This window comes from Myotis yumanensis, unplaced genomic scaffold (genome assembly GCF_028538775.1).
Source record: "Myotis yumanensis isolate MYYU_CA2020_CCGP unplaced genomic scaffold, mMyoYum1.0.hap1 SCAF_2, whole genome shotgun sequence".
Classification (NCBI taxonomy): Eukaryota; Metazoa; Chordata; class Mammalia; order Chiroptera; family Vespertilionidae; genus Myotis; species Myotis yumanensis.
Window position 1 is genome coordinate 130,545,261 of NW_027223753.1, and position 22,685 is coordinate 130,567,945.

A 22,685-nucleotide genomic window follows, 5' to 3' on the forward strand; every position below is an offset into this window, starting at 1 on the left:
ACACGCCCCGCGGTCCCGGGTGCCAGCACCTGGTCCCCTGCGGCTGCAGCTGGCCCAGGTGAAACTGGCCCAGGTCCTGGGTGCCTGCGGCCGGCTAGTGGGAGGGAAGCCCGGGTCCTGGGTACCTGTGACCAGCTGGAGGAGGGAATCCTGGGTCCCGGGTGCGGGTTGAGGCAGAGGCAGTTAGGGGCAATCAGGCCAGCAGGGGAGCAGTTAGGGGCGATCAGGCCAGTAGGGGAGCAGTTAGGGGCAATCAGGCAGAGGTGGTTAGGGGCGATCAGGCAGGCAGGCAGAGGTGGGTAGGGGCAATCAGGCAGGCAGGCAGAGGGGTTAGGGGCGATCAGGCAGGCAGGCAGGTGAGCGGTTAGGAGCCAGGGGTCCCAGATTGTGAGAGGCAGTCAGACATCCCCTGAGGGGTCCCGGATTGGAGAGGGTGCCGGCCCAGCTGAGGCAGTGCCCCCCCCCCCCACCTCCCCCCCACCCCGCACAAATATCGTACACTGGGCCTCTAGTTGTAATATACACACACATTATTTTGTATCTAGGAGTATGCATTTGGTATCTATTAGAGTGTCTATGCATATCTATTTGACATATACTAAAGCAGTTATTGACTGAGTACACATGATTAAAAAGACTCAAGGCAGCAGAAGCTAAAGATGTTGATGAATGTAAAAGAGAGAGAGAAAAAATCAAACTTAAGCTATCAGAAGTTCACAATAAGAAGTGACTCTTAACCCTTTTTTCCCCCTTAAATCCACCTGAATGTCATATACATACTTCTTTCAGAAGCAGTGTCTCATTATAGTGATTATTCTTTATTTTTTAAATATATTTTTTATTGTTATTGGAGAGGAAAGGAGAGGGGAGAGAGAGATAGAAACATCAGTGATGAGAATTATTGATCAGCTGCCTCCTGCATATTCCACACTGGGGATTGAGCCCACAACCTGGGCTTTTGCCCTGTCCGGGAATCAAACCATGACCTCCTGATTCATAGGTCGATGCTCAACCACTGAACCACACTGGCTGGGCTATATAAGTGGTTATTCTTAAAATGCAAGAATTATGATAATTACAAATCAGCGGAAGTTATTTTATGTTATTTATCTTGTGCTTTTGAAGGAGAGTTTGGTGTATCTTTTAGATGATTATCTTAAATGATTAACTTTTAAAGTTTCAGTCTCTATAGTACTTAGATTTAACCTTCAATATCTGGAAATCTTACTAATCCCGAGTGCAGAGGATATGCATGTTTGGACTTTATTATCTATTCTTTCACTATGCTTTGAGAATCTTGCCAATGATCTCTTAGGTTATGGAATTCATTAGTAAAGTCTAAAATTTATATTCTGTGCTCATAAGAATGGTGAGATGTATATCTGATTTCCATCTGGTGGGAGTAAAATTGCCACAACTTTTCTGGACCATAATCCATCAAAATATATTAGAAATATTAAAAATAATTTTGTACCTTTAGATTTAGTAATTTTCCTTATACATTAATTTCCGAGGAAATATAAATTTGGACATAAATCTATATACATCAGAGCATTAATTATAATTAATGAAAGGAATGAAGTGAAAATGAAAAAGCAACCAGAACATCTGAAATAATTTAAAACTTCTCAACCCTTATGAACTAAAATGTTACTTAGCCTCAAAAATGATGTTTTCAATGACCATGTAATGACCTAGGAAAATATAATATGATAAAAAAAAAAATTCGGTGGGAAAATTTGTTTGTAGCAGGATTACACAATTTGAATTTAGGCTGGTCCATTCCCACTGTACTCACATGTGGACTTTAGAGCTTCTTTTCCAGAAACAGGATTTCTAGATGAGAATCCTTAGGAGCCATTTGTATATTTTGGAAGTCTGTGAACTTTCTGAAATGATTTGCAAGAAGTTATATTTGCATTTCTGGTGCGCAGGTCAAAGGTTTGTTTGTTTGTTTTTAACAGATTTTCTTAAGAATTTCAAAACTTGCCGAAACCGGTTTGGCTCAGTGGATAGAGCATCAGCCTGTGGACTGAAAGGTCCCAGGTTTGATTCTGGTCAAGGGCATGTACCTGGGTTGCGAGCACATCCCCAGTAGGAGATGTGCAGGAGGCAGCTGATTGATGTTTCTCTATCATCGATGTTTCTGACTCTCTATCTCTCTCCCTTCCTCTCTGTAAAAAATCAATAAAATATATTAAAAAAAAAAAAAAGAATTTCAAAACTTGCTGAACAAACACAACCCAACAACAATTCAAACACCAGAAGATTATGGACCTTTGTCATAAGCCATTGTGACACAAGTAGCACTGACTGTTTTGCAAATAAAACTTTATTGGCATGTGCCCATTCATTTTTATATTTTCTATAGCTACTTTCATGATACAGTAAGGGTCAGTAGTTGGGATGGAGAATGTATGGCCCATAAGCAGATTTCTGGCCCTTTAAGGAAAAGTATGTCAGCCCCTGTCCTAGATTCTCATTTATTCTTTACAACAACCCTGTGAGATAGGTACTATTTTTATCTTCATTTCATGAAAGATGCATCTGAGACTCAGAGAGGTTAGACAACTAACACCAGTCACACAGCTAGAAAAGGGAAATACACCAAGATGATAATAGTGGTTATATGTGGGCAATAAAATGATAGATGATTTTTTTCATATGTTATGAAAATTTACTGTAGCGAGTATACATAACATAAACTAAGAGGGGAGAAAGTTGTAAAAAAAATAGGTAGGACTGAATTGTGAGAATCTTAACACTCATTCATGCTTTCTTATTATTTTGATTTCCTACCACATTATCTGTTTTTATAAACTTAGAATGGATATGAAGTTTTTGCTTCCCTTGTTGGCACTTAACTCTTATTATGCAGTGCCTTCCTAACTCTTGATTTTATGAAAAAAATAAATTATAGTGTCTTTAAAACTTTTGATGTTAACTGAAGTCATTTTGTCCTTTAACTTGAGATTCTTTGTTCTCTTTTACATTGAAGTTAACTTCAACACTATTAAGTGCTAACTTAATAGGTGCTTATAAAATGCTCATATATGTCTGACAGTATGTAATTTATTTTTTCTTACTATCAATGAAGTGAATTATCCTTAATTATATTAGGCATAGATCTAGATAAAGTGTGATAAAAGTGTTTTATAGGGTACTCCCAAAAGAAAAAATATGGTTGTGTACTATGTGAAAAAATTTGTCCTAATGATTACGGGGGTTTATATGGAACATGTAACAATCCCTGCCCTCAAGGAGCTGAATCATCTAGTTAGGGAGAAAAGGCATAACTGACTACTGCATTTACTGTTATGACCTTGATCCAAACCACAGTCCTCTATACCCTGGATTATTTTATCTCCCTACTTCCAGGGTTTCTCAGTTTATTACCCACACAGCCAAAGTGATCCATTAAAAGACGTGAGTGAAATCTCTTCTAAACCTTTTGTGCTTTTCTATCTTTAACTCAAAGCTCAAATCCTTAAAATGGACTGCAGGACATTTTGATCCAGCTCCTGTCTAGCTCTCTGACTTATCTCCTATTACTCTTTGCCTCCAGTACTTACTTACCTTCAGTTACAGTAGCATTTTTCCCCCTCCTTCAACTTGAATGAGTATGCTCCTGCCTCTTGCACTTGGTTTTTTTTAAAAAATTTATTTATTGACTAAAGTTTTACATATATCTCCTTTTCCCCCATTTAACCCCCACCCCCCCAAGCCATTCCTACCCTGGGCAAGCCCCCACCACCCCAGTGTCTGTGTCCATTGGTTACACTAATATGCATGCATATCAGTCCTTTGGTTGATCTCTAACCCCTGCCCCCCCCCCCCCCCCCCCCGCCATTTGTCTCTGGATCTATTCTTGTTCATCAAATTGTGTTGATCATTATATCCCACAAATAAGTGAGATCATGTGATATTTATCTTTCTCTGACTGGCTTATTTCACTAATGCAGCACATTTTACAATAGCTAAGACTTGGAAACAACCTAAGTACCCATCAGCAGATGAGTAGATTTATTTATTTATTTATTTATTTATTTATTTAAAATATATATTTTATTGATTTTTTACAGAGAGGAAGGGAGAGAGATAGAGAGTTAGAAACATCGATGAGAGAGAAACATCGATCAGCTGCCTCCTGCACATCTCCCACTGGGGATGTGCCCGCAACCCAGGTACATGCCCTTGACCGGAATCGAACCCAGGACCCCTCAGTCCGCAGGCCGATGCTCTATCCACTGAGCCAAACCGGTTTCGGCAGCAGATGAGTAGATTTAAAAAACTGTGGTACATCTACACCAGTGGTTCTCAACCTGTGGGTCATGACCCCTTTGGCGGTCGAACGACCCTTTCACGGGGGTCGCCTAAGACCATCCTGCATACCAGATATTTACATTACAATTCATAACAGTAGCAACATTACAGTTATGAAGTAGCAACGAAAATAATTTTATGGTTGGGTCACAATATGAGGAACTGTATTTAAAGAGCCAGAAGGTTGAGAAGCACTGATCTACACACTGGAATACTATGCTGTTATAAAAAAGAAGGAACTTTTACCATTTGCAACAGCATGGATGGAACTGGAGAGCATTATGCACTTGAATTTTGTTTGTCCGCCAGAAACACTTTTCATTTGGATATCTGTATGGTTTTCTCTACCCTGTTCAAGTATCCTATATAATAAAAGGGTAATATGCAAATTGACCCTAATGGCAGAATGACCAGAACGACTGCTCGACCAGTCACTATGAGGTGCACTGAACACCTCTTGGTCCCTTTTCCCGGTCGGCAGGCTCCGACCTCCTGATGGCGAACCAAGAACCGGGGGTGGGTGGCGGCTGGAGTGGGGCCGGCTGCGGGCAGCTGGGGAAGATGGCCCTGATCGCAGACCAGGCCTAGAGACATTATCCGTGCACGAATTTCATGCACCGGGCCTCTAGTCCTTTTATAAGAGAGATGGGGGCCTTCTCTGAACACTATAGATAAAGTAGCATCCCACCTCTAGCATTCTCTTTTCCCCTTATCTTGAGTTGTATTGTTTTCCTAATTGTACTCCATATAATATATATCTGTACCTATTTTTCTTCTAATTGAAAGTGTCAGGTATGTGGTACATAGTGAGCACTCCATAAGGTTTGAATAAATGAATGAGTAAATATAAATAAACCTTAAAACAGGGAAATGGCGATTAGTGCCACTAAAACAATGTATATTAAGTCCTCTGAAAGTTCATTTGGAGAGACTACAGTACTTCTAATAGAGATAATTTGGGAAAGTTTTAGTGGATGAGATAACATTTGAACTGAGTCTTAAAGAATTGTTAGTATTAAAATGTAGGCATGAAAAAGAAAGTGGTGAGAGTAGGAGGACATAAGTTAGAGCAGATAATTTGTGAAAAGGTAAATGGCATGGTATATTTATGAATGGGGGTAGTTAATTATCTAGAGTTGTGATTCTTAAAAGTGTGATTCCCCTGACCAGCTGGAGCATCACCTAAACACCATTAGCAATGTAATTTATTGGCCCCACCCCAGATACTTCAGATCTGCAGAATCTGACTCTTATGGCCCAGCAATCTGTAGTTTTCATAAGCTTCCCAGATGATTCTGATGCATTATAAAGGTAGAGAACCACTGAACTAGAACATGTATTCAGAGAAGCATTTGTGGGTAGTAAGATTTAAAAAATGGACTGCTCCAGGTCTTGACTTAGGAGTTTGAATTTTCTAAGAAGATCTGTAGGTTTAAGGGCAAAGCAGTGACATCATTAATCTTAAAAAAATGTTTTAAGACAGAGTAAAGGAGATAAAGAATGAAAGCCGAGACAGAAAAAGGAAGTGATTGGAATATTTCAGAAAATGAGCAATTGAGGGCCTGGCTGGGTAGTGGCAATGAAAATGGAGATAGAAGAACAGTTTCAAGAAATATGAAAATGAAGTAATTGGCATCTGGTTGAATGTGGAGACAAGGTACAAATAATTTTATGAAATTGCATTGGGTTTCTACTGTAAATGTGTGGGAATATGGTGGTAGTATTAACAGTAAATGGTAGAAGGGGGACAGTTAAGGGATCTAAATAAACAGTGGAGTTTTGACTATTAGATTTGAAGAATTAATGCATTATAAAAAAAAAGAATAGAAATTGCTAATCATTAGCCACAATGAGCATTTTTATTAATATTGAGGATGCTCATCTGCATTTAATAATGCATTTTCAGGTAACCAATGATAAAGTTTATCGAAATATAGAATTCAATTTTTTTCCCTGTTTTTAGAAATACTTCAGTACTTAGAGTATAAGGCTTTTTAATAGATGCTTTTTCTATGTTTGAGAGTTAATTTACCTGTGATAGTTTTTTTGTTTTGGTTAATCCTCATCTGAGGATATTTTCTCATTGATTTTTAAAGAGAGTGAAAGGAAGGAAGAAGGAGAGACAGACCTGAGAGAAACATCGATGTGACATAGACACATCAATTGGTTGCCTCTCCGATGTGCCCCAAACAGGGCTGCGATTGAGCCAGCAACTGAGGTACATCCCTTGACCAGAATCAAACCTGGGACCCTTCAGTTTGTGGGCTGATGCTCTATCCACTGAGGCAAACTGGCTGGGGCCCTATGATAGTTTTTAAGTTTAAAATGTCCTTTCAGCCCTGTTGGATTTCCTTGAACTCAGTGGTTGAGCGTTAACCTATGAATCAGGAGGTCACGGTTGGATTTCAGTCAGGGCACCATAGGCTTGATCCCCAGTGTGGGGAGTGCAGGAGGCAGCCAATCAATGACTCTCTCATCGTTGATGTTTCTATCTCTCCCTCACTCTCTCCCTTCCTCTCTGAAGTCAATAAAAATATATTTTTAAAAATAACCTTTCAGGTTTTAATTTGGGGGAGGGGGCCAAATATCAATAAAAGTAATAGTCTATCTAATTTGATTAAATGAATTGTCTGCCATTTGATCAAGCTCATAAAGAGAAATTAAAATCTAGAATCCAAAAAGGTTAAGTTCCCAAATTTCTCCCTTTCTAGAGTATTGCTAAATCAAAGCCAGTGGCTTTCTCATATGCCTCTATGGTTAGAGTTGGGGGTTTTCCAGGAGCTGTAGCTTGGGTTGTTTTCCTCTGATTGTGAGTGGCTTTTTTTGTACCTCTAAAGGATAATTATTTGACCCCAAATCTCTTTTGTAGCTTACTTTTTTAAGAATTAGGAAGGTCTATCCAGCCCAGTACCCATTAAATTTAGAAACACTAGTAATTCCTTGAACTTAGTACGTAATACAGTTAACTCACATTACTATTGCCAGTAGGATTTAGTGATATCAAAGGGAAGATGGATGCACAGAAAATGGTACCAAGTCAGTTTTGGTTTCAACTTCACCAGGGTGCCAGTCAGTTGTGCCAACTGCCAAACTCTATAACTTGTACTAAAGTTTTACTGGGAAAATTCATCAAGTGTTCATTGTGCCACTGTATGTTTACCATATATTTTGTGGGTGAGAGCACTTCACCGAACATATCTACTTTCTTGAAAGTTGTATCTGAATTTCTGTCTTTAAAGTGTACAAGTTTCCATGACTGGCAGCCTCAGGCACCAGGCCTTCCTTCATGTTTCCTCCTTTAGATTTCCTTAATGTTAAAAGGTTTTAATGTCCATTTCTTCTGTGTTGTCTTGGTACTCCTGTGCTGCAATAAGTGTGTATTCCATTTAGTGTTCCATCTTCTAAAACTGGCTCTTGCACAGAGTGTATCACTTCTAGTGTATAAAGTTCAAAACACAATCTCCACAGCGTCAGTTAGTGTTTTGCCCGTCTCTAGATTTCTCTGATCCCCCCACACTCCAAACTTTTTAGTCCTTTACTACCTTGGCTGTTGCCACTCCCCTGAAATTTTTAGGCCTGTTGAACTAAAATAATAAAAAGCACTCCTATTGTGCCCCATATTTGTATAATTCGGATAATCATAAGCAGGTACATGGGAAAAAAGCTGCTTTTAATGTTTCTGATGTCTGCTCTCATAGGAGCCCACTGAAGACAATATCTTTTCTGCCACTAGCTCTCAACATTTTTTTATTTTATTCTGCTATTAACTGTATTAGGCCTTGCATAATTTGTTCTACCTCTTTGGCAGTGTAAATATTTCTTTTTGCCACATTTCTTTCAGTAACAATAGGATATACCATTTCAGATAAACATAACTGGTTTTTGTTTTTGTTTACATTTTAGCCTATTCTTTTTAAAAAATATATTTTATTGATTTTTTACAGAGAGGAAGGGAAAGGGATAGAGAGTTAGAAACATGGATGAGAGAGAAACATCCATCAGCTGCCTCCTGCACAACCCCTACTGGGGATGTGCCCGCAACCAAGGTACATGCCCTTGACCGGAATCGAACCTGGGACCTTTCAGTCCGCAGGCCAACGCTCTATCCACTGGGCCAAACCGGTTACAGCTTAGCCTATTCTTAAGTTGGCCTCTCCTGTCTTCCTTTTCCTTTCTCTTACCTTTTGGGCCCAGATTTTAATATTCTTCAATTATCTCTTATAAGATCTCCCATAATGTCAGAGATGAAAGTCAAGGAATTCTGGGTTCATCAAAAAACATTCATTAGCAAACAGATTTTGCCTACTCTCATTTTCTTTACCAGTTCAACATCAAACCTAGGATTGACCTGTTTTATTTTTCTTCAGTGTGGCATTTCCTTATTCACACCCAGAGGCCTAACTTTGAGTTCCTGGGGCACTTGGCTTTGTGATACCTTGCCATACCATACATTGCCTATGTAATAACCATAGACAGTCCCTGACTTACAATAATTTCACTTACGATTTTTTAACTTTACAGTAGTGCAAGAGCAATAAGCATTCAATAGAAACTGTATTTTGAATTTTTATCTTTTCTGGGCTAGTGATATGTGGTAAGATACTCTATTATAAAATGGGCATTGTGATAGATGATTTTGCCCAGCTGTGGATTTGCTGTAGTTGGATTTCCATTCTGGTTCACTCTGAGATTTCTATCCTACAGTTACCTTCTATTCCTTTGTTAGGTAGCTTTGGACCAGTCACCCTTCCTTTCTAAGGAGTAACAACTAAAACACTCCTTCCCTCTCCCTATTTCATCTTCAAGAATACATAGTTCTGATATATATATTTCTTTTTCAAATCTGTCTAGTCTAGGTTCTTAGAATGATTTATTTGTAAGGAAGTCCTTTTCTTTTATATTAATTAACATAATCTTATTTTTTTAAAACTCTCCCACTATCATTTTAATTGTAAGTGATCATCTTTTTAAAACAAGCTTAGTTCTTCTTAAGGCTGAGCAAACCTGGTACCTAAAGTTAGTGTTTGAGGCATAGGCCTTTTAAAGTTCCTTTTTGGTGTTTGGATTTGTAATAATTTCATTGAGTTTTCTTTCTGCATAAGAAACTGATTTATGTCCTATATAATAATACTAGAGGCCCAGTGCACGAGATTCGTGCACTCAGGGGGCGAGGAGGGGTCCCTGACCCCAGCCTGCACCCTCTCACAGTCTGAGAGCCCTCAGGGGATGTCTACTCCCAGCAGTTGGACATCCTTAGTGTTGCCATGGAGGTGAGAGAGGCTCCCGCCACCTCCGTGAGCCTGGCTCAGGGCATGCTCCCCCTGTGTGAGCACATTTGACCACCAGGGGGCAGCTCCTGTGTTGAGTGGCTGCCCGCTAGTGGTCAGTGCACATCATAGCGACCAGTCGTTCTGCCATTTGGTCGATTTGCATATTACCCTTTTATTATATAGGAAGGAAGGATGCCCTTCATTATCTGTTTACTTGATAAAATCCACTGGCTATCTTTGTTGAGTTCAGAAAAAATCTTCATATCTACAGCTTTGATTAGATTTATGTCCAAATCTCAGAAACTACTTGAGATCATATTATGAAAGTGACTATAGAAGCCTTTGGACAAGTCACATGAATCTAAGAGCTACTCTTTGAGAACAAAATTAAGAGAGAGGGGGACAGAATTAGGCCAGCTAATCTAGGACTAATACTAACGATTTAAAGGCTAGACCAGCCGTGGGCAAACTACGGCCCGCGGGCCAGATCCGGCCCGTTTGAAATGAATAAAACTAAAAAAAAAAAAGACCGTACCCTTTTATGTAATGATGTTTACTTTGAATTTATATTAGTTCACACAAACACTCCATCCATGCTTTTGTTCTGGCCCTCCGGTCCAGTTTAAGAACCCATTGTGGCCCTCGAGTCAAAAAGTTTGCCCACCCCTGGGCTAGACATTCACACACTGGTGTTATAAAGAGCCATGTGGAACTTAACGGACTTTCCAGTTTAATCCTCTGGCTTATTGTCATTGTTGAAAAACCAGACAGAAGGAACAAAAAAAGAAAAATTTCCACCTACCAATGTCTTAAAAATCTGTATGATTAAAAGACATTTTAAAAAAATCAATAATATAACCAATGCCTTAGCCGTACCTGCAATACCATCTATGGCCAGGCTGTCCTAAACTGAAGTCAGAGGCAGAGTTCTGTTTGGCTTACCCTAGTTAAGACATTATTGTGCACACACATGTGTGGATACCACTAGCTGCAGGCACACAAATAGATAGGTTCACCCCACATTTCTATTTAATGTTCATATACATTTTCCTTATGCTTATAATTTTGGGCTTTCCTTATTTATATGTCAATTTTAATATTTATGAGGGAAATGCTTGATATGTTACTCTCCCTAGTGTGTCTGGAATCAAATGAAAAATTTAGGATCAAACTTTATCTAAAGCCTTTAAAAATTAGCCTGCCTACTTTCTTTCTTTGGATGTACTTAAGAGGAAAGTTGGGACTTTAAGCAGATACTCAGGTGGTCCATGGGAGACGTAGCCTGCCTCACACTATGGATGCAGAGAACTCAAGAAAGAGATTAAAGCCTTTTGGGAGTGATAGTCCTTCTATGGTTGGTAGTTTTGACTAGATCATCATGAAGATTCTTTTTAAAAATATATATATTTTATTGATTTTTTACAGAGAGGGATAGAGAGTTAGAAACATCAATTAGAGAGAAACATCGATCAGCTGCCTCCTGCACACTCCCTACTGGGTATGTGCCCGCAATCAAGGTATATACCCTTGTCCGGAATCGAACCTGGGACCCTTGAGTCCACAGGCCGATGCTCTATCCACTGAGCCAAACAGGTTAGGACGAAGATTCCTTTTAATAGTAAGATTATATGGTATATTAAGATTTAGAGATACTTAGTTACTCCATTTTCCATTTTGTTAAATGTTTAGTCTTACTACATTTACAGAACCTATTAAAGACCTTAATGTTATATAAATATTATCTTGAGTAATGAGCTGAACAGACAATATGCTTTATTGGGCCCCCAAAAGAACTGGGTTTTAGATTGCTTGTACCAAAGATTAACCCCTTGCAAATTTCAAACAACTTTAACTTACTAGAATCTACTTCCAAATCATTTTGCTGGGGTTTTTAAATAAGACTTTAATTTTAGACTTTCTTTACATGATTATCCTGATAGAAAAAATCAAATGACAAGTGACTCTTCTTTTTTTGAATAGAGCTTTTCTTTGTCATCTTGATTCTCAATGGAAAACTGGGCAAGGGGGAATTGGGGGAGGCAGAGAAAGAATCCTCAGTTATCTGTTCAGGCATGAAGCATTTTATTTGTATTGCTGTATCTAGGATATGCTTCATTTTTCAATGAGTATTGAACTAACAGTTGAAACGCAGCAATACCTTTGGAATAGATTGTATTTGGGTGTGGCCAGTCTGCTTGCCAAAAGTAAAATTTGTAATTAATCATCCTTGAAGACAAATAATTAAACAGTTCAGACTGATGTGATGAAAGAGCTACCGAAGTAAGCTTAATCTTGCCATTTTCTTAAAACAAGGTATACTGGTAATAATAGCTCTTGTTTCTTATGTGCCAGGAATTACCCTAGATTTTAATATATATCTTACTTAGTTCTTCAGTAGCTCTGTGATTAAAGTGATGTTAAATTCATTTTATAGACTGAGAAGAATAATTCTGCTAATATTACACAACTGTTTAGTAACAAAGTCAGGGCTGTTAGATTCCAAAACCTATACTCTTTCCACAGTGCTGCCAACCTACCTGCTTTATTTTTCTAAGTGACTATTAAAAAATACCCATAGGCAAGGGTAAATCTTGATGTGTAGTCAGGAAACAAAGTAGGGAAAATATGTGAAGAATTGTGCTTATATTATAAAAAAACCTCCAGAAAATAAATGAGAATATTGGAAATTGAGGTAAAGGGTTGGAACAAAATAGTTTTGTTTTAAAATAACTTTAAAAAATTGAGCTAACTTTATATTTAATAGAAAATAGTACAGTTGTCAGAACAGGAAAATAACATTGGTGTAATATTCACTAAATTATAGACCCTATTAGAAATTTACCAGTTTTTTCACTAATGCTTTTTCTGTTCCTGGTTATTTATGATCTAACATTGCATTTAGCTGTTATTTCTCCTTAGTCTCTTCTAGTCTGTAATAGTTCTTCAGTTTTTCCTTGGTTTTCATGATTTTGACATGTTTGAAGAGTACTGATCAATTTTTTTTTATAGAATATCATTCAATTTGAATTTCATATGATTTTCACACATCACAAAATATTTTTTTATCATTTAAAAATATAACATCCATTCTTAGCTTGTGGGTTATACAAAAAGCAGGTTGCATGACAAATTTGGTTTGCAGCCATAGTTGGTCAATCCGTTTTATATGATAAATTTTTAAAATATAATACATTGTTTTAATATAGCAGCAGTCTTGCATATGAATAATTTTATATAGATTTATAGCTACATGATGTATATCAATATTTTATAGTGATTGATCATTCTAAAGTGTTTTTACATAAATTATCTCAACTTAAGAGTAAACATGCAAGACAAGCATTAGTTCCATTTTATGGTGAGAAAAGTAATGCATAGAGAAGAAAAATGAACTACCCAATGACAGAGCCAAGCCTGATTATATTCTGCACCCTTTTCTCCATAACATGGTACAGTTTTAACTTCCATAATTAGAGCATCATGCCACTATATCTTTAATACTCGATTGTTGCCAGAAGGCTTAGAGTTCAGTCCTATAAATAAAGATAATAATAATACATACTTATTTTTACTTTAATACTATATTCTGCTGTCTAGCTATTTTAATATTAATTAGTATTTTGACAAAAGCTAAACATAGGAGGTGAAAAGTATGTGCTACAAAGTTTGGTAAATATTTGGCAGCTGAATGGTACAGTCATTTATATATTTCTTTTCCAAATATTCAAAGAAAATAGTTATTTTATTTTTAGATATTCACCATGAAAATAAACAATAAAAAACCCTTTCCCCCCATCATTTGTGTTCAGGCATAACTAATATTTTAATTTATCTACTAAGTTTTATTCAAATTTAAAACTGGAGATGTTGAGGACATTTTATATAATAATATACTTTTTGGATTGCTTCCCTATCAGGTGGTTGAAGATTATGCTGGAAGATGGCAAGTCCCTTTGCCGCAACTTCAAGTTCTTCAGACTGCACTTTCCTGTTTTACATCAGCCAGTGCAACATTCCCAGATGAATGTGAGCACGTACAATATGTGTTAAGTAGCCTTGCCTTGTAAGTACTCGTTATTACTTATAAAAATATTATTTATCACCGTGTATTTGAAAATTGATTTTTGATTATTTTCTTTGTGGAAGACACCTTTCCTAAAGTCTTCCCTCAAAAAGAAATTTCCATTTATTTATTTAACTATGTTTAATTTTGAACAATTAACCACAATTTTACATTTAGTTTTACAGTTAAATGGAATTGTTATATAGATTCTTACGTCACTATCAGCACTTTCCTTTTTCTTCCCCTTTCCCTTTTAATTCCTTAGATTGCCTTGGGAAGCTGTAATGGTAACTCCCAGAATACAGCAATTAAGGTCATCATAATTAGCAGAGGGACCTTAAATCAGCCAGAAAAAGGTTAGGAAACTCATGGTTTTTAAAAATACTTGTAGAGGGCTTTGAGTTAAAGATCAGACTCAGGCCTTGCGTTTATCATTTTTACCCTTCTAGATCCTACTAAAATTATAGTAAAAAAGTAAAAGAGAAATATAGTGAAAGGAAAAGAGAGGAGAGTCATCAGTGAATGAAAGATTTCAATTGTCTGAGGGGCAGAAAACAGATAGATGAGTGGTCATTGAAATGTGGCAGAAAAAGTTACAACTTAATTTGTTTTTTGTGTGCCTCAAATTGCACTACATCACAAGGGTAGGTTTTGAAATATTTATCAACATTATAAAACATAGTAGAAAATATGAGTACTTCACATAGAAGAGGTACTATTTTGTGAAACTCTTACTGTTTTATATATTATTTTTGTGTACAGTCATGCATCACATAATGATGTTTTAGTCAGTGACAGAGCCACATGTATGATGGTAGTCCCATAATATTATAATGGAGCTGAAAAATTACTGTTGCCTAGTATCTTAGTGCAGAGGTTGCAAAAATCACCAAGGCTATGGTTGAGATGGCAAACAACTTTAACCAGGATGTGGATGAGAACGACAATGAGGAACTCCTAGAGGTGGTTCCTGAAGAATTGACTAATTAAGAGTAGTTGGAACTGTAAAAGGAATGTATAGATGAAGAAGAGGAAAGAGAAAAGGAAATTGCAGGAGAACAAGAAAAAAATTCCCAATGCAGGATTTAGAAGAAGCTTTTGAAGACCTCATCAAGCTTCTTAAAAAGTTTGAAAACCTGAACTCTAACACCAAAAGGTTTTCATTAATAGAAAGGAATGTTTATCGTACATTATCTGCTTACAAGCAAATCTATGCGAAAAAAAGGAATAAACCAAGTAAACCATTGTGGACATATTTCTGAAAAGAGTGAGACCTCAAGAAGAGACTCAGGCAGGTCATTCAGGAAGTAGTCCAGAAGAAGGAATTGTTATCATAGGAGAATACAACTCCATCCATGTGCCCCTGAAGACCTTCCAGGGGGACAAGATGTGGAGGTAGAAGACAGTGATATTGATGATCCTGACCCTGTTTAGGCCTAGGCTAATGTATATGCTTGTGTCTTAAGTTTCAATAAAAAATGTATACATGTTAAAAGTAAAAAAATTAAAAATGGAAAAACCAGAATAAGAATATAAAATATTTTTGTACAACTGCACAATGTCTTTGTGTTTTAAGCGAAGTTATTACAAGAATTAAAAAGTTAAAATTTAAAAGTTTATATAGGAAAGTAAAATGATACAGTAAACTAAGGTTAATTTATTATTATTAGAAAAACATATTTTTGTAAATTTAGAGTGCTCTAAGTTTACAGTGTTTATATCTACAATAATGTAGCATTTTTAAATCTTAAAGATGTGTCATTTTCATGTATATGAGCTATATATTTTTGTTTTATTTACATATAACTTAAAAGAATACATGTACTTCATTCTTCTTTAAAGGTTTACTTGTATATATTTAAAATTGTAGGGGGGAAAGCTCTGAGGTGATGGATATATTAATCAGCTTGATTGTGGTGATCTTTCACCATATTATGTATATAAAAAATCAAGTTGTACACCTTAAATATATACAATTTCTATTGGTCAATTATACCCCAATAATTGAGAGAAAAGGAGCATTTAGGATATATCATTACTTAGATTTGTAAGAACAAGGCAGTTAAAAAAAACTATGATTTTTATATTTATCAAGCCTAAATGAATATAGGAAATGTATTGGGACTTTTGGGTTGTAACTGACAAATCTTAAGCTAGTTTAAGCAAAAAAAGGGGGGGAGGATTTATTAGATGACTAAACCATGGAAAAGCAAGGACTAGAACTAGTTTCTAGATTTTTCTGAATCTAGAGAAGAAAATATCATCTAGAACTGTTCTCTCCCATTCCATTTTTCCCTTTGGGTTTCATTCTCTTTTGGTTGCTGACAATTCTGGGATCAAGCTTACTTTATTAACCACTAGAGGCCCAGTAAATGGATTCGTGAACTGGTGGGGTCCCTCGGCCAGCCTCCAGGGATTGGGCTGAAACCGGCAGTCCAACATCCCCCAAGGGGTCCTGGATTGCGAGAGGGTGCAGGCCAGGCCAAAGGACCCCACCGGCGCATGAATCAGTGCACCAGGCCTCTGGTGTGCATATAAGATCTTTGGTTAATCTCATCCCACTCTCCCCCCTCCCACCTCCCTTCTGAGATTCATCAGTCTGTTCCATGTTTCCATGCCTGTGCGTTGAGCGTCTGCCCCCCTGGTGGTCAGTGTGCATCATAGCTACTGGTTGAACAGTTGCTTAGGCTTTTATATGTATAGATGGGAGAAGAAATCCCCTCCTTCCACCTCTGATCCCCAGCTAAGATTATGTATGCCCACTGTATTGAGGAGAATATGGTAAAATTTTTGTCTCGGTCGGATGACAAGCCCACCCATGGCTAGGGGAAATGAGATACCACAATAGCAGCCCCATCAGAACCATAGAAATGTTGGAGGGATAAGCAGTTCTCTCAAGAAGTGAGTGAGGTAGTGTAAAAGAGAGCTAGGTAAGTTATAAGGAATATTTTTATGTTTCTTTTGAAAGCTACAAAAATAGTTTCCATTATTCTCTATTGATTTCTGAGAAAAATAAAGTAAGTATTAATAGAAATATGTTGTTTGTAAGCAAGAAGTGTTATTCTTGTTTCAGTGCCTATGTGGATTTCCCTCCCTTCCTCCCTTTTCTTCTATATAATCTTTATTAACTTTTTAGTATTGTACTGTGAAAATGCTTTTAAGGCTTATCAAAGTACTTTTAAAAAAATTATGTTATTTGTTGACTTCTGTTTCATTGCTTGCTAGCTTTTTTACTACTGACCATGAAAGGAATAATGTATTAAGCAGAAGCAAATCTTATTTAAGATGGACACTGCTAGAGAAAAGAAAGTAAATTATCCTACTGGTTTGTCAAATAATAATGTTTCTTAAAAAGAAAAGTTTCTGCATTGTTTGAACTTACCTTAACAGAAAAGTTAATTGTATTTTAAATACCAGAAGAAAAATTGGTAAATAGCATGATGGGGGTCTTAAAAGAGTAAGTCTGCAATTCTATTTAAATAAATATATAAGCCAGAAAATTCTTCTAATAATTATTCCATAGTTATTCATTCATTCAGTCTGTAAATCTCTGAGCTTGGTTTTAGGAATAAAATAGAAAATAAGATAGTTAAGTCCTTGTTATCAGAGATTTTACAGAACTAAAAGATAGTGAAAAGACACATTGTTATGTAATTGTAATCATGAAAGGATTACATGGTATGATGAGAAAGTATAACAGGGCACTTGACTTAGTCTGGGAAGCCAGGGAAAATTTGAGCTGAGTTCTGAAGGAATGATAGCAATAAATTAGATGAAAGAGCATAAGAGCCTCCCAGGGATGGAAAACAGAATTTTCAAAGTGCCTGGACAAGATGTCAGGATATTAATAGATTTCATCATAATTCATATCTATTTGTAGAATTCTTGTTTATGATATATGTCATGTATTATTAATTTATAAATCACTTGTATTAAACATTTATATATGAGCTAAAGGATTAACTTAATATCTGTAATATTCTGTTATATGTTATATGTTAAATGTATGTTACTATATTCTCTGGTGGAAGTGGAATTTTCTCTATTTGCAGAAGACATGATATTATATATATAGAAACCCTAAAGACTATCAGAAAACTGTTAGAACTAATAAAATAATTCAGTAAACTTGCAGGATACAAAATCAATGTACAAAAGTCTTTGGCATTTCTATCTACTAATACCTGTCAGGGGAATTAAGAAAACAATCCTATTCACTATTTCATCAAAAAGAATAAAATACCTAGGAATAAATTTCACCAAGGAAATGAAAGATCTATACACTGAAAACTTGACAATGATGAAAGAAAGTAAAGAAAAAAACAAAAACTTGTTTATAAATTTGACCAATTAGTATTGTTAGAATGTCCATGCTACCCAAAACAAACTACAGATTCAATGCCATCACTATAAAAAATTATGGCATTTTCACAGAATTAGACCAATTTCCAAAATTTATATGGGACTACAAAAGATCCTGGATAGATAAGGTAACATTGAGAAAGAACAGACAAGAAATGGCGACGGAGTAAGTGGATGCTACACAGACATGCTCCCGGCTTTAGTTGTAATTTGGAATTACAACTAAAATACAAAAAAAATCCTGAATAATCAACTGAAGACTAGCTAGAGAGAACCCTGATAACTAAGAATGGAAAGTGGGGACTGCATAGAGACTGGCAGGAAAGGCGGAGGCATGAAAGGGCTGGACTGGCTCCTACAGACAGCAGCTGAAGTGCCAGAGAGATAGCTCAGTTGTGGGGAGTTGCCAATGAGAGAACTCTGTCCACAAACTGGGCCCCCCAGCAGAGAGCACCAGAACTGAGAAAGGTGCCCACATAATATCTGACTGTGAAAAGCAGAGTGGTTGCTGTTTGCCAGGGAAAGATGGCTGGAAATGTGGGCACCCACTTAAAGGGCCAATGCACAAAATTCCATGTTCAGCCACTCACCTGTGTTTCAGCAGAGGGAGGGAAGAGTGGACTGGAGCTGTGTGAGCAGAAGCCAGGTTGGGGGCCCTAGGGTTAGAAATCAGAAGGCAGACTCCCAGCTGCCCTGTGCTGAGTCATCCTTCATGCTGCGGAGGTCATCTTTCTCACACAGGCTTTAGCTATACAGAGGGTGTTGGGGACAGCTGAGCCACCCTATTGGAAAACCCCTTGCTCCACAGTGGCTGTGGAATTTCTGAGGCCCATTAAGAGACTGAGAATAACAATTAGCCTCCAGGCAGAAGCAATTGACCCACAATGTTGGAAAAACTCTCCTCACACCAGTGGACTATTGCTTGAGAGCTACTCAAGACAGAATCCAATCAGCCTGCAGGCAGAGGTGGTCTCTGGAGGTTTTGAGTCTGATCAAATTAGTCAGAAACAGTATTTGACACTGTCCTGCACTAGAGGTTGACAGGCATAGCAGATCTACCTAACACATAGTCACAAACCCAAACATGCAGCATAAATGAGGAGACAAAAAAACAACGCCCAAATGAAAGAACAAGAGAATTCTCCAGAAAAAAGAGATAATGAAATGGAGATAAGAAATTTATCTGATACAGGCTTCAGAATAATGATGGTAAAGATGGTCAACAGCATGAGAAATGATATAGTAACTGTGAAAATGGGAATAAAGAATGACATAGCACAAATAAAGAACACATTGGAAGGATTACACAGCAGATTAGGGGAAGTTGAGGATCAGATCAATGAATTGGAAGACAGGTTAGAAAAAAAATCACTCAATCAGAGAATAAGAAAAGAAAAAAAAACAATTAAAAAACAGGAGGACAGCTTAAGGGAGCTGTGGGACAACATGAAACAATAATATTTGCATAGTAGATGTGCCAAAAGAGGCAGAAAGTAAGCAAGGGATAGAAAAAATGTTTGAAGAAATAATGGCAGAAAACTTTCCTAACCTGGTGAAGGGAAAAGTCACACAAGTTCAGGAGGCACAGAGAATCCCAAGCAAGAAGATCCCAAATAGGGCCATGCCCAGACACATCATAATCAAAATGCCAAAAATTAAAGATAAAGAGAATTTTAAAGGCAGCATGAGAAAAGCAAAGTGTTACCTACAAAGGAGCTCCCATAAGGCTGTCATCTGATTTCTCATCAGAAATTCTATAGGCCAGAAGGAAATGATATGAAGTACTCAAAGTAATGGAAAGCAAGGATCTGAATCCAAGATTACTATATCCAGCAAGTCTATCATTCAAATAGACAGTGAAATAAAGAGCTTCCCAGACAAATAAAAGGGTAAAGGAGTCCATCACCCCCAAGCCAGCATTATAAGAAAAGCTAAACGGATTGCTGTAATGAGAAGAAGAAATGGAGAGAGAAACCTAGGTATACAGAGTTAAAATGGCAATGAATAAGTATCATCAATAGACATAGGGTAGCTGGATGCATACAAAAACATGACCCAGCTGTATGCTGTTTACAAGAGACCCACCTCAGAACAAAAGATTCACAGAGGTTGAGAGTGAAAGGATTGGGAAAAAATTTCCATGCAAATGGAAAAGAAAGAAAATTTGGAGTAGCAATACTCATATCTGACAAATAAATTTCAAAATGAAGGCCATCATAAGAGACAACAAAGGTCACTACAGAATACTAAAGGGATCGACCCAATAAGAGGATATTACCCTGGTAAACATATATGCACCCAATATAGGAGCACCTAACAAAGGCTCTGCATGCCTGCCTCCAGAGACCCCCCAGTCCCCTCAGCACCCCAGCCTCCCAGGACTAGCCCGAGGCGCAGGCAAGCCTCAGATGTCGGCTGCCCAGCCGCCCAGGGCTGCCCGAGGCTCAGGTAACCAGGGCCAGCTGAGGCTTGCACTGCCGGCAGTGGCAGCAGCAGAGGTGTGATGGGGCATTGCCTTCCCCTGATCGCCGGGTTGCCTCCTGCCCCTGAGGGCTCCCGGGCTGTGAGAGGGGGCAGGCTGGACTGAGGGATCCCCCCCCAGTGCATGAATTTTTATGCACCAGGCCTCTAGTTTTTGATAAAAACTCTGCAAAGTGGTAATAGAGGGAATATATTTCAACATGATAAAGGCCATATATGACAAACCTACAGCTGTTGTAGATAAGATGCCAGGTGGCGTGGGAGAATAATCAGTCGAGCACTCAGAGGAGTCATAAGAGGAGCCTTTAATGAACTAGTGCAGTGACTCAGGGGTATCAGCCTCCAAAGCCCGAGTGATGAATATGGAGGAAGCTTTCCTTTTATCCCTTTTAGTTTCTTTGTCCCACAAATATGGGTCAGGCTTCCGGACTTTTTGCGGGCTTTGCAGCCCCCTATGAGTTGGGAGAGGGAAGTGAGATTACACCCAAAGGCTTGGCCTGGCTGGTGCTAGTGCTGGCAGTCCCCTCTGGGGGTTGTATATGGTTCATGATTTATGGCCTCTGTAAAATGGGAGTATTCCGGGAAACAGGTTCTGAAAGGCAGGACAGGCATCATGATAACAATGGAGTTAATTATCTGCTAGTAAGAATCTGCATCAGAATACAGGTTACTGGCACAGATTCAGATAGCTATCCCCCCAAAAGTCTTGTTTTCCACTTCATTCCCCCCTTTTGATCCTCAAGCTAGCCTTAGCCTTGGGGATTATAGAAGGAATTGGGGATAGGGTTGCTGACCGCTCTAGCTGCTTCCTGCTGAGGAGGGATGTTGTTATGGGGATTCAGCAGCTTGAATTTTTTTCATCATCCCTGAGAGGGTCATAACGGTAGTTCAGTGTCCTGGCTTGTTGCACCATCTGGAGCTTGAAGGCTTCTAAACAAGAGGAAATAAAGCAGGTGAGAAAGTTAAGAATGCAAGGACCAAATAATAGTGCAAGGAGAAGCATTAGGAAGAGCTATCTAATGGGAGTGCCCAAGATGCCTAATTCCATATATTATTACAGGAACTCCAAGATTCTGATAATTCCTGTCTTCTTTTTGAGGCCTAGTTAGGTAGTTTCTGGGCCCCATCCCTTACAATGCTGGACTGGTTGGCATAAAAATAGCATTCTTCCTCAAGGAACATACATAAACCCCCTTTTTCTGCTGTTAGAAGGTGTAGTCCTCTTCAACTTTGGAGGGTATTTGCTGCCAGTGAGTCTGTCTGGTCTTGTACTGCAATAATGCTCTGAGCTATTTCTTCTAAGCTGTCTGCAAGGTCTTTGCATAGGCTTTGATAATAGGAAAGTGAAGTTGCCAACCCCCCCCCCCCCCCCCCCCCCCATCTCAGTGCTTAGGCCTGTAGCTATTCCTAGGCCAACAAGGAGGTGGGGAGGAGGGCGATGGCCCTTCGGTTCGATCATAGGCAGTGAATGGAATCTTAAAGGACTGATTGTTAGGGGCAATGTCTTTTTCGGGGGCTAGATTAAACCTGAGTACAGGTCCCAGTCCAGTTGGCAGATAGACAGAGATAGGTATTGGTGCCACAGAGGAAGAAAATTTCCTGGGTCTCCATACAGAAGGTATTCCAATGGTAAAGAGGTGTGTGAGCTTGCTGTTCTCTTGTTCTAAGAAAGAGAGAGTTCCTGCCAAGGGGTTGTCCCTGTAAGGAGCTGAAAGGGGCTTTGGGGATTATTTTGTGTATCCCTGAGGTAGTGACTTTAAAGAAAATAAATTTCCTGTCAGGCTCTATCCAGAATTTAGAGTGTGTGAGCCTGTGGGAAGCGAGGCGATGACATGAGGCCTATTGGTTCAATGTGCAGTCCTGCCACGGGTGAAACCTTGAGCAGGTGTGAGGTCGGTCTGAGCAGGACTGAGAGGTGTCTGTGGTTGGGAAGGCTGCTGAGATGGTGGGCCCTGCTGAAAATCGAACGGGCTTCTGAAATGGAGCTCTTTGGGTGACAACACAGTCAGCCCAATTAGAAGCAGGTTTAAGGTTTAGAGTAAATTTGCAGAGGTGTTGAGCAAGATGTCCCAAAGCATTTCCTTCAGGGAGTTCCTTCTGATGCATGGGGGTGACTGAAATACTAAGGCAGAGTTAGTGGTTACCGGTCCAAGGTTAGGAACCTTGTTGGATCGGTGTGGTGTTAT

General features: G+C 38.4%; 1 protein-coding gene across 2 annotated transcripts in view; it reads left to right on the top strand.

The window, feature by feature from the left end:
* The window catches only part of ZNF654 (zinc finger protein 654), a 110,845-nt gene that overhangs the window by 11,790 nt on the left and 76,370 nt on the right, over positions 1–22,685 (top strand). For both annotated transcript variants that reach the window (XM_070406033.1, XM_070406034.1), the window contains exon 2: positions 13,511–13,656. In XM_070406033.1, coding sequence (XP_070262134.1) covers positions 13,511–13,656 — 146 coding nt within the window. The remainder of the gene's footprint in view (positions 1–13,510; positions 13,657–22,685) is intronic.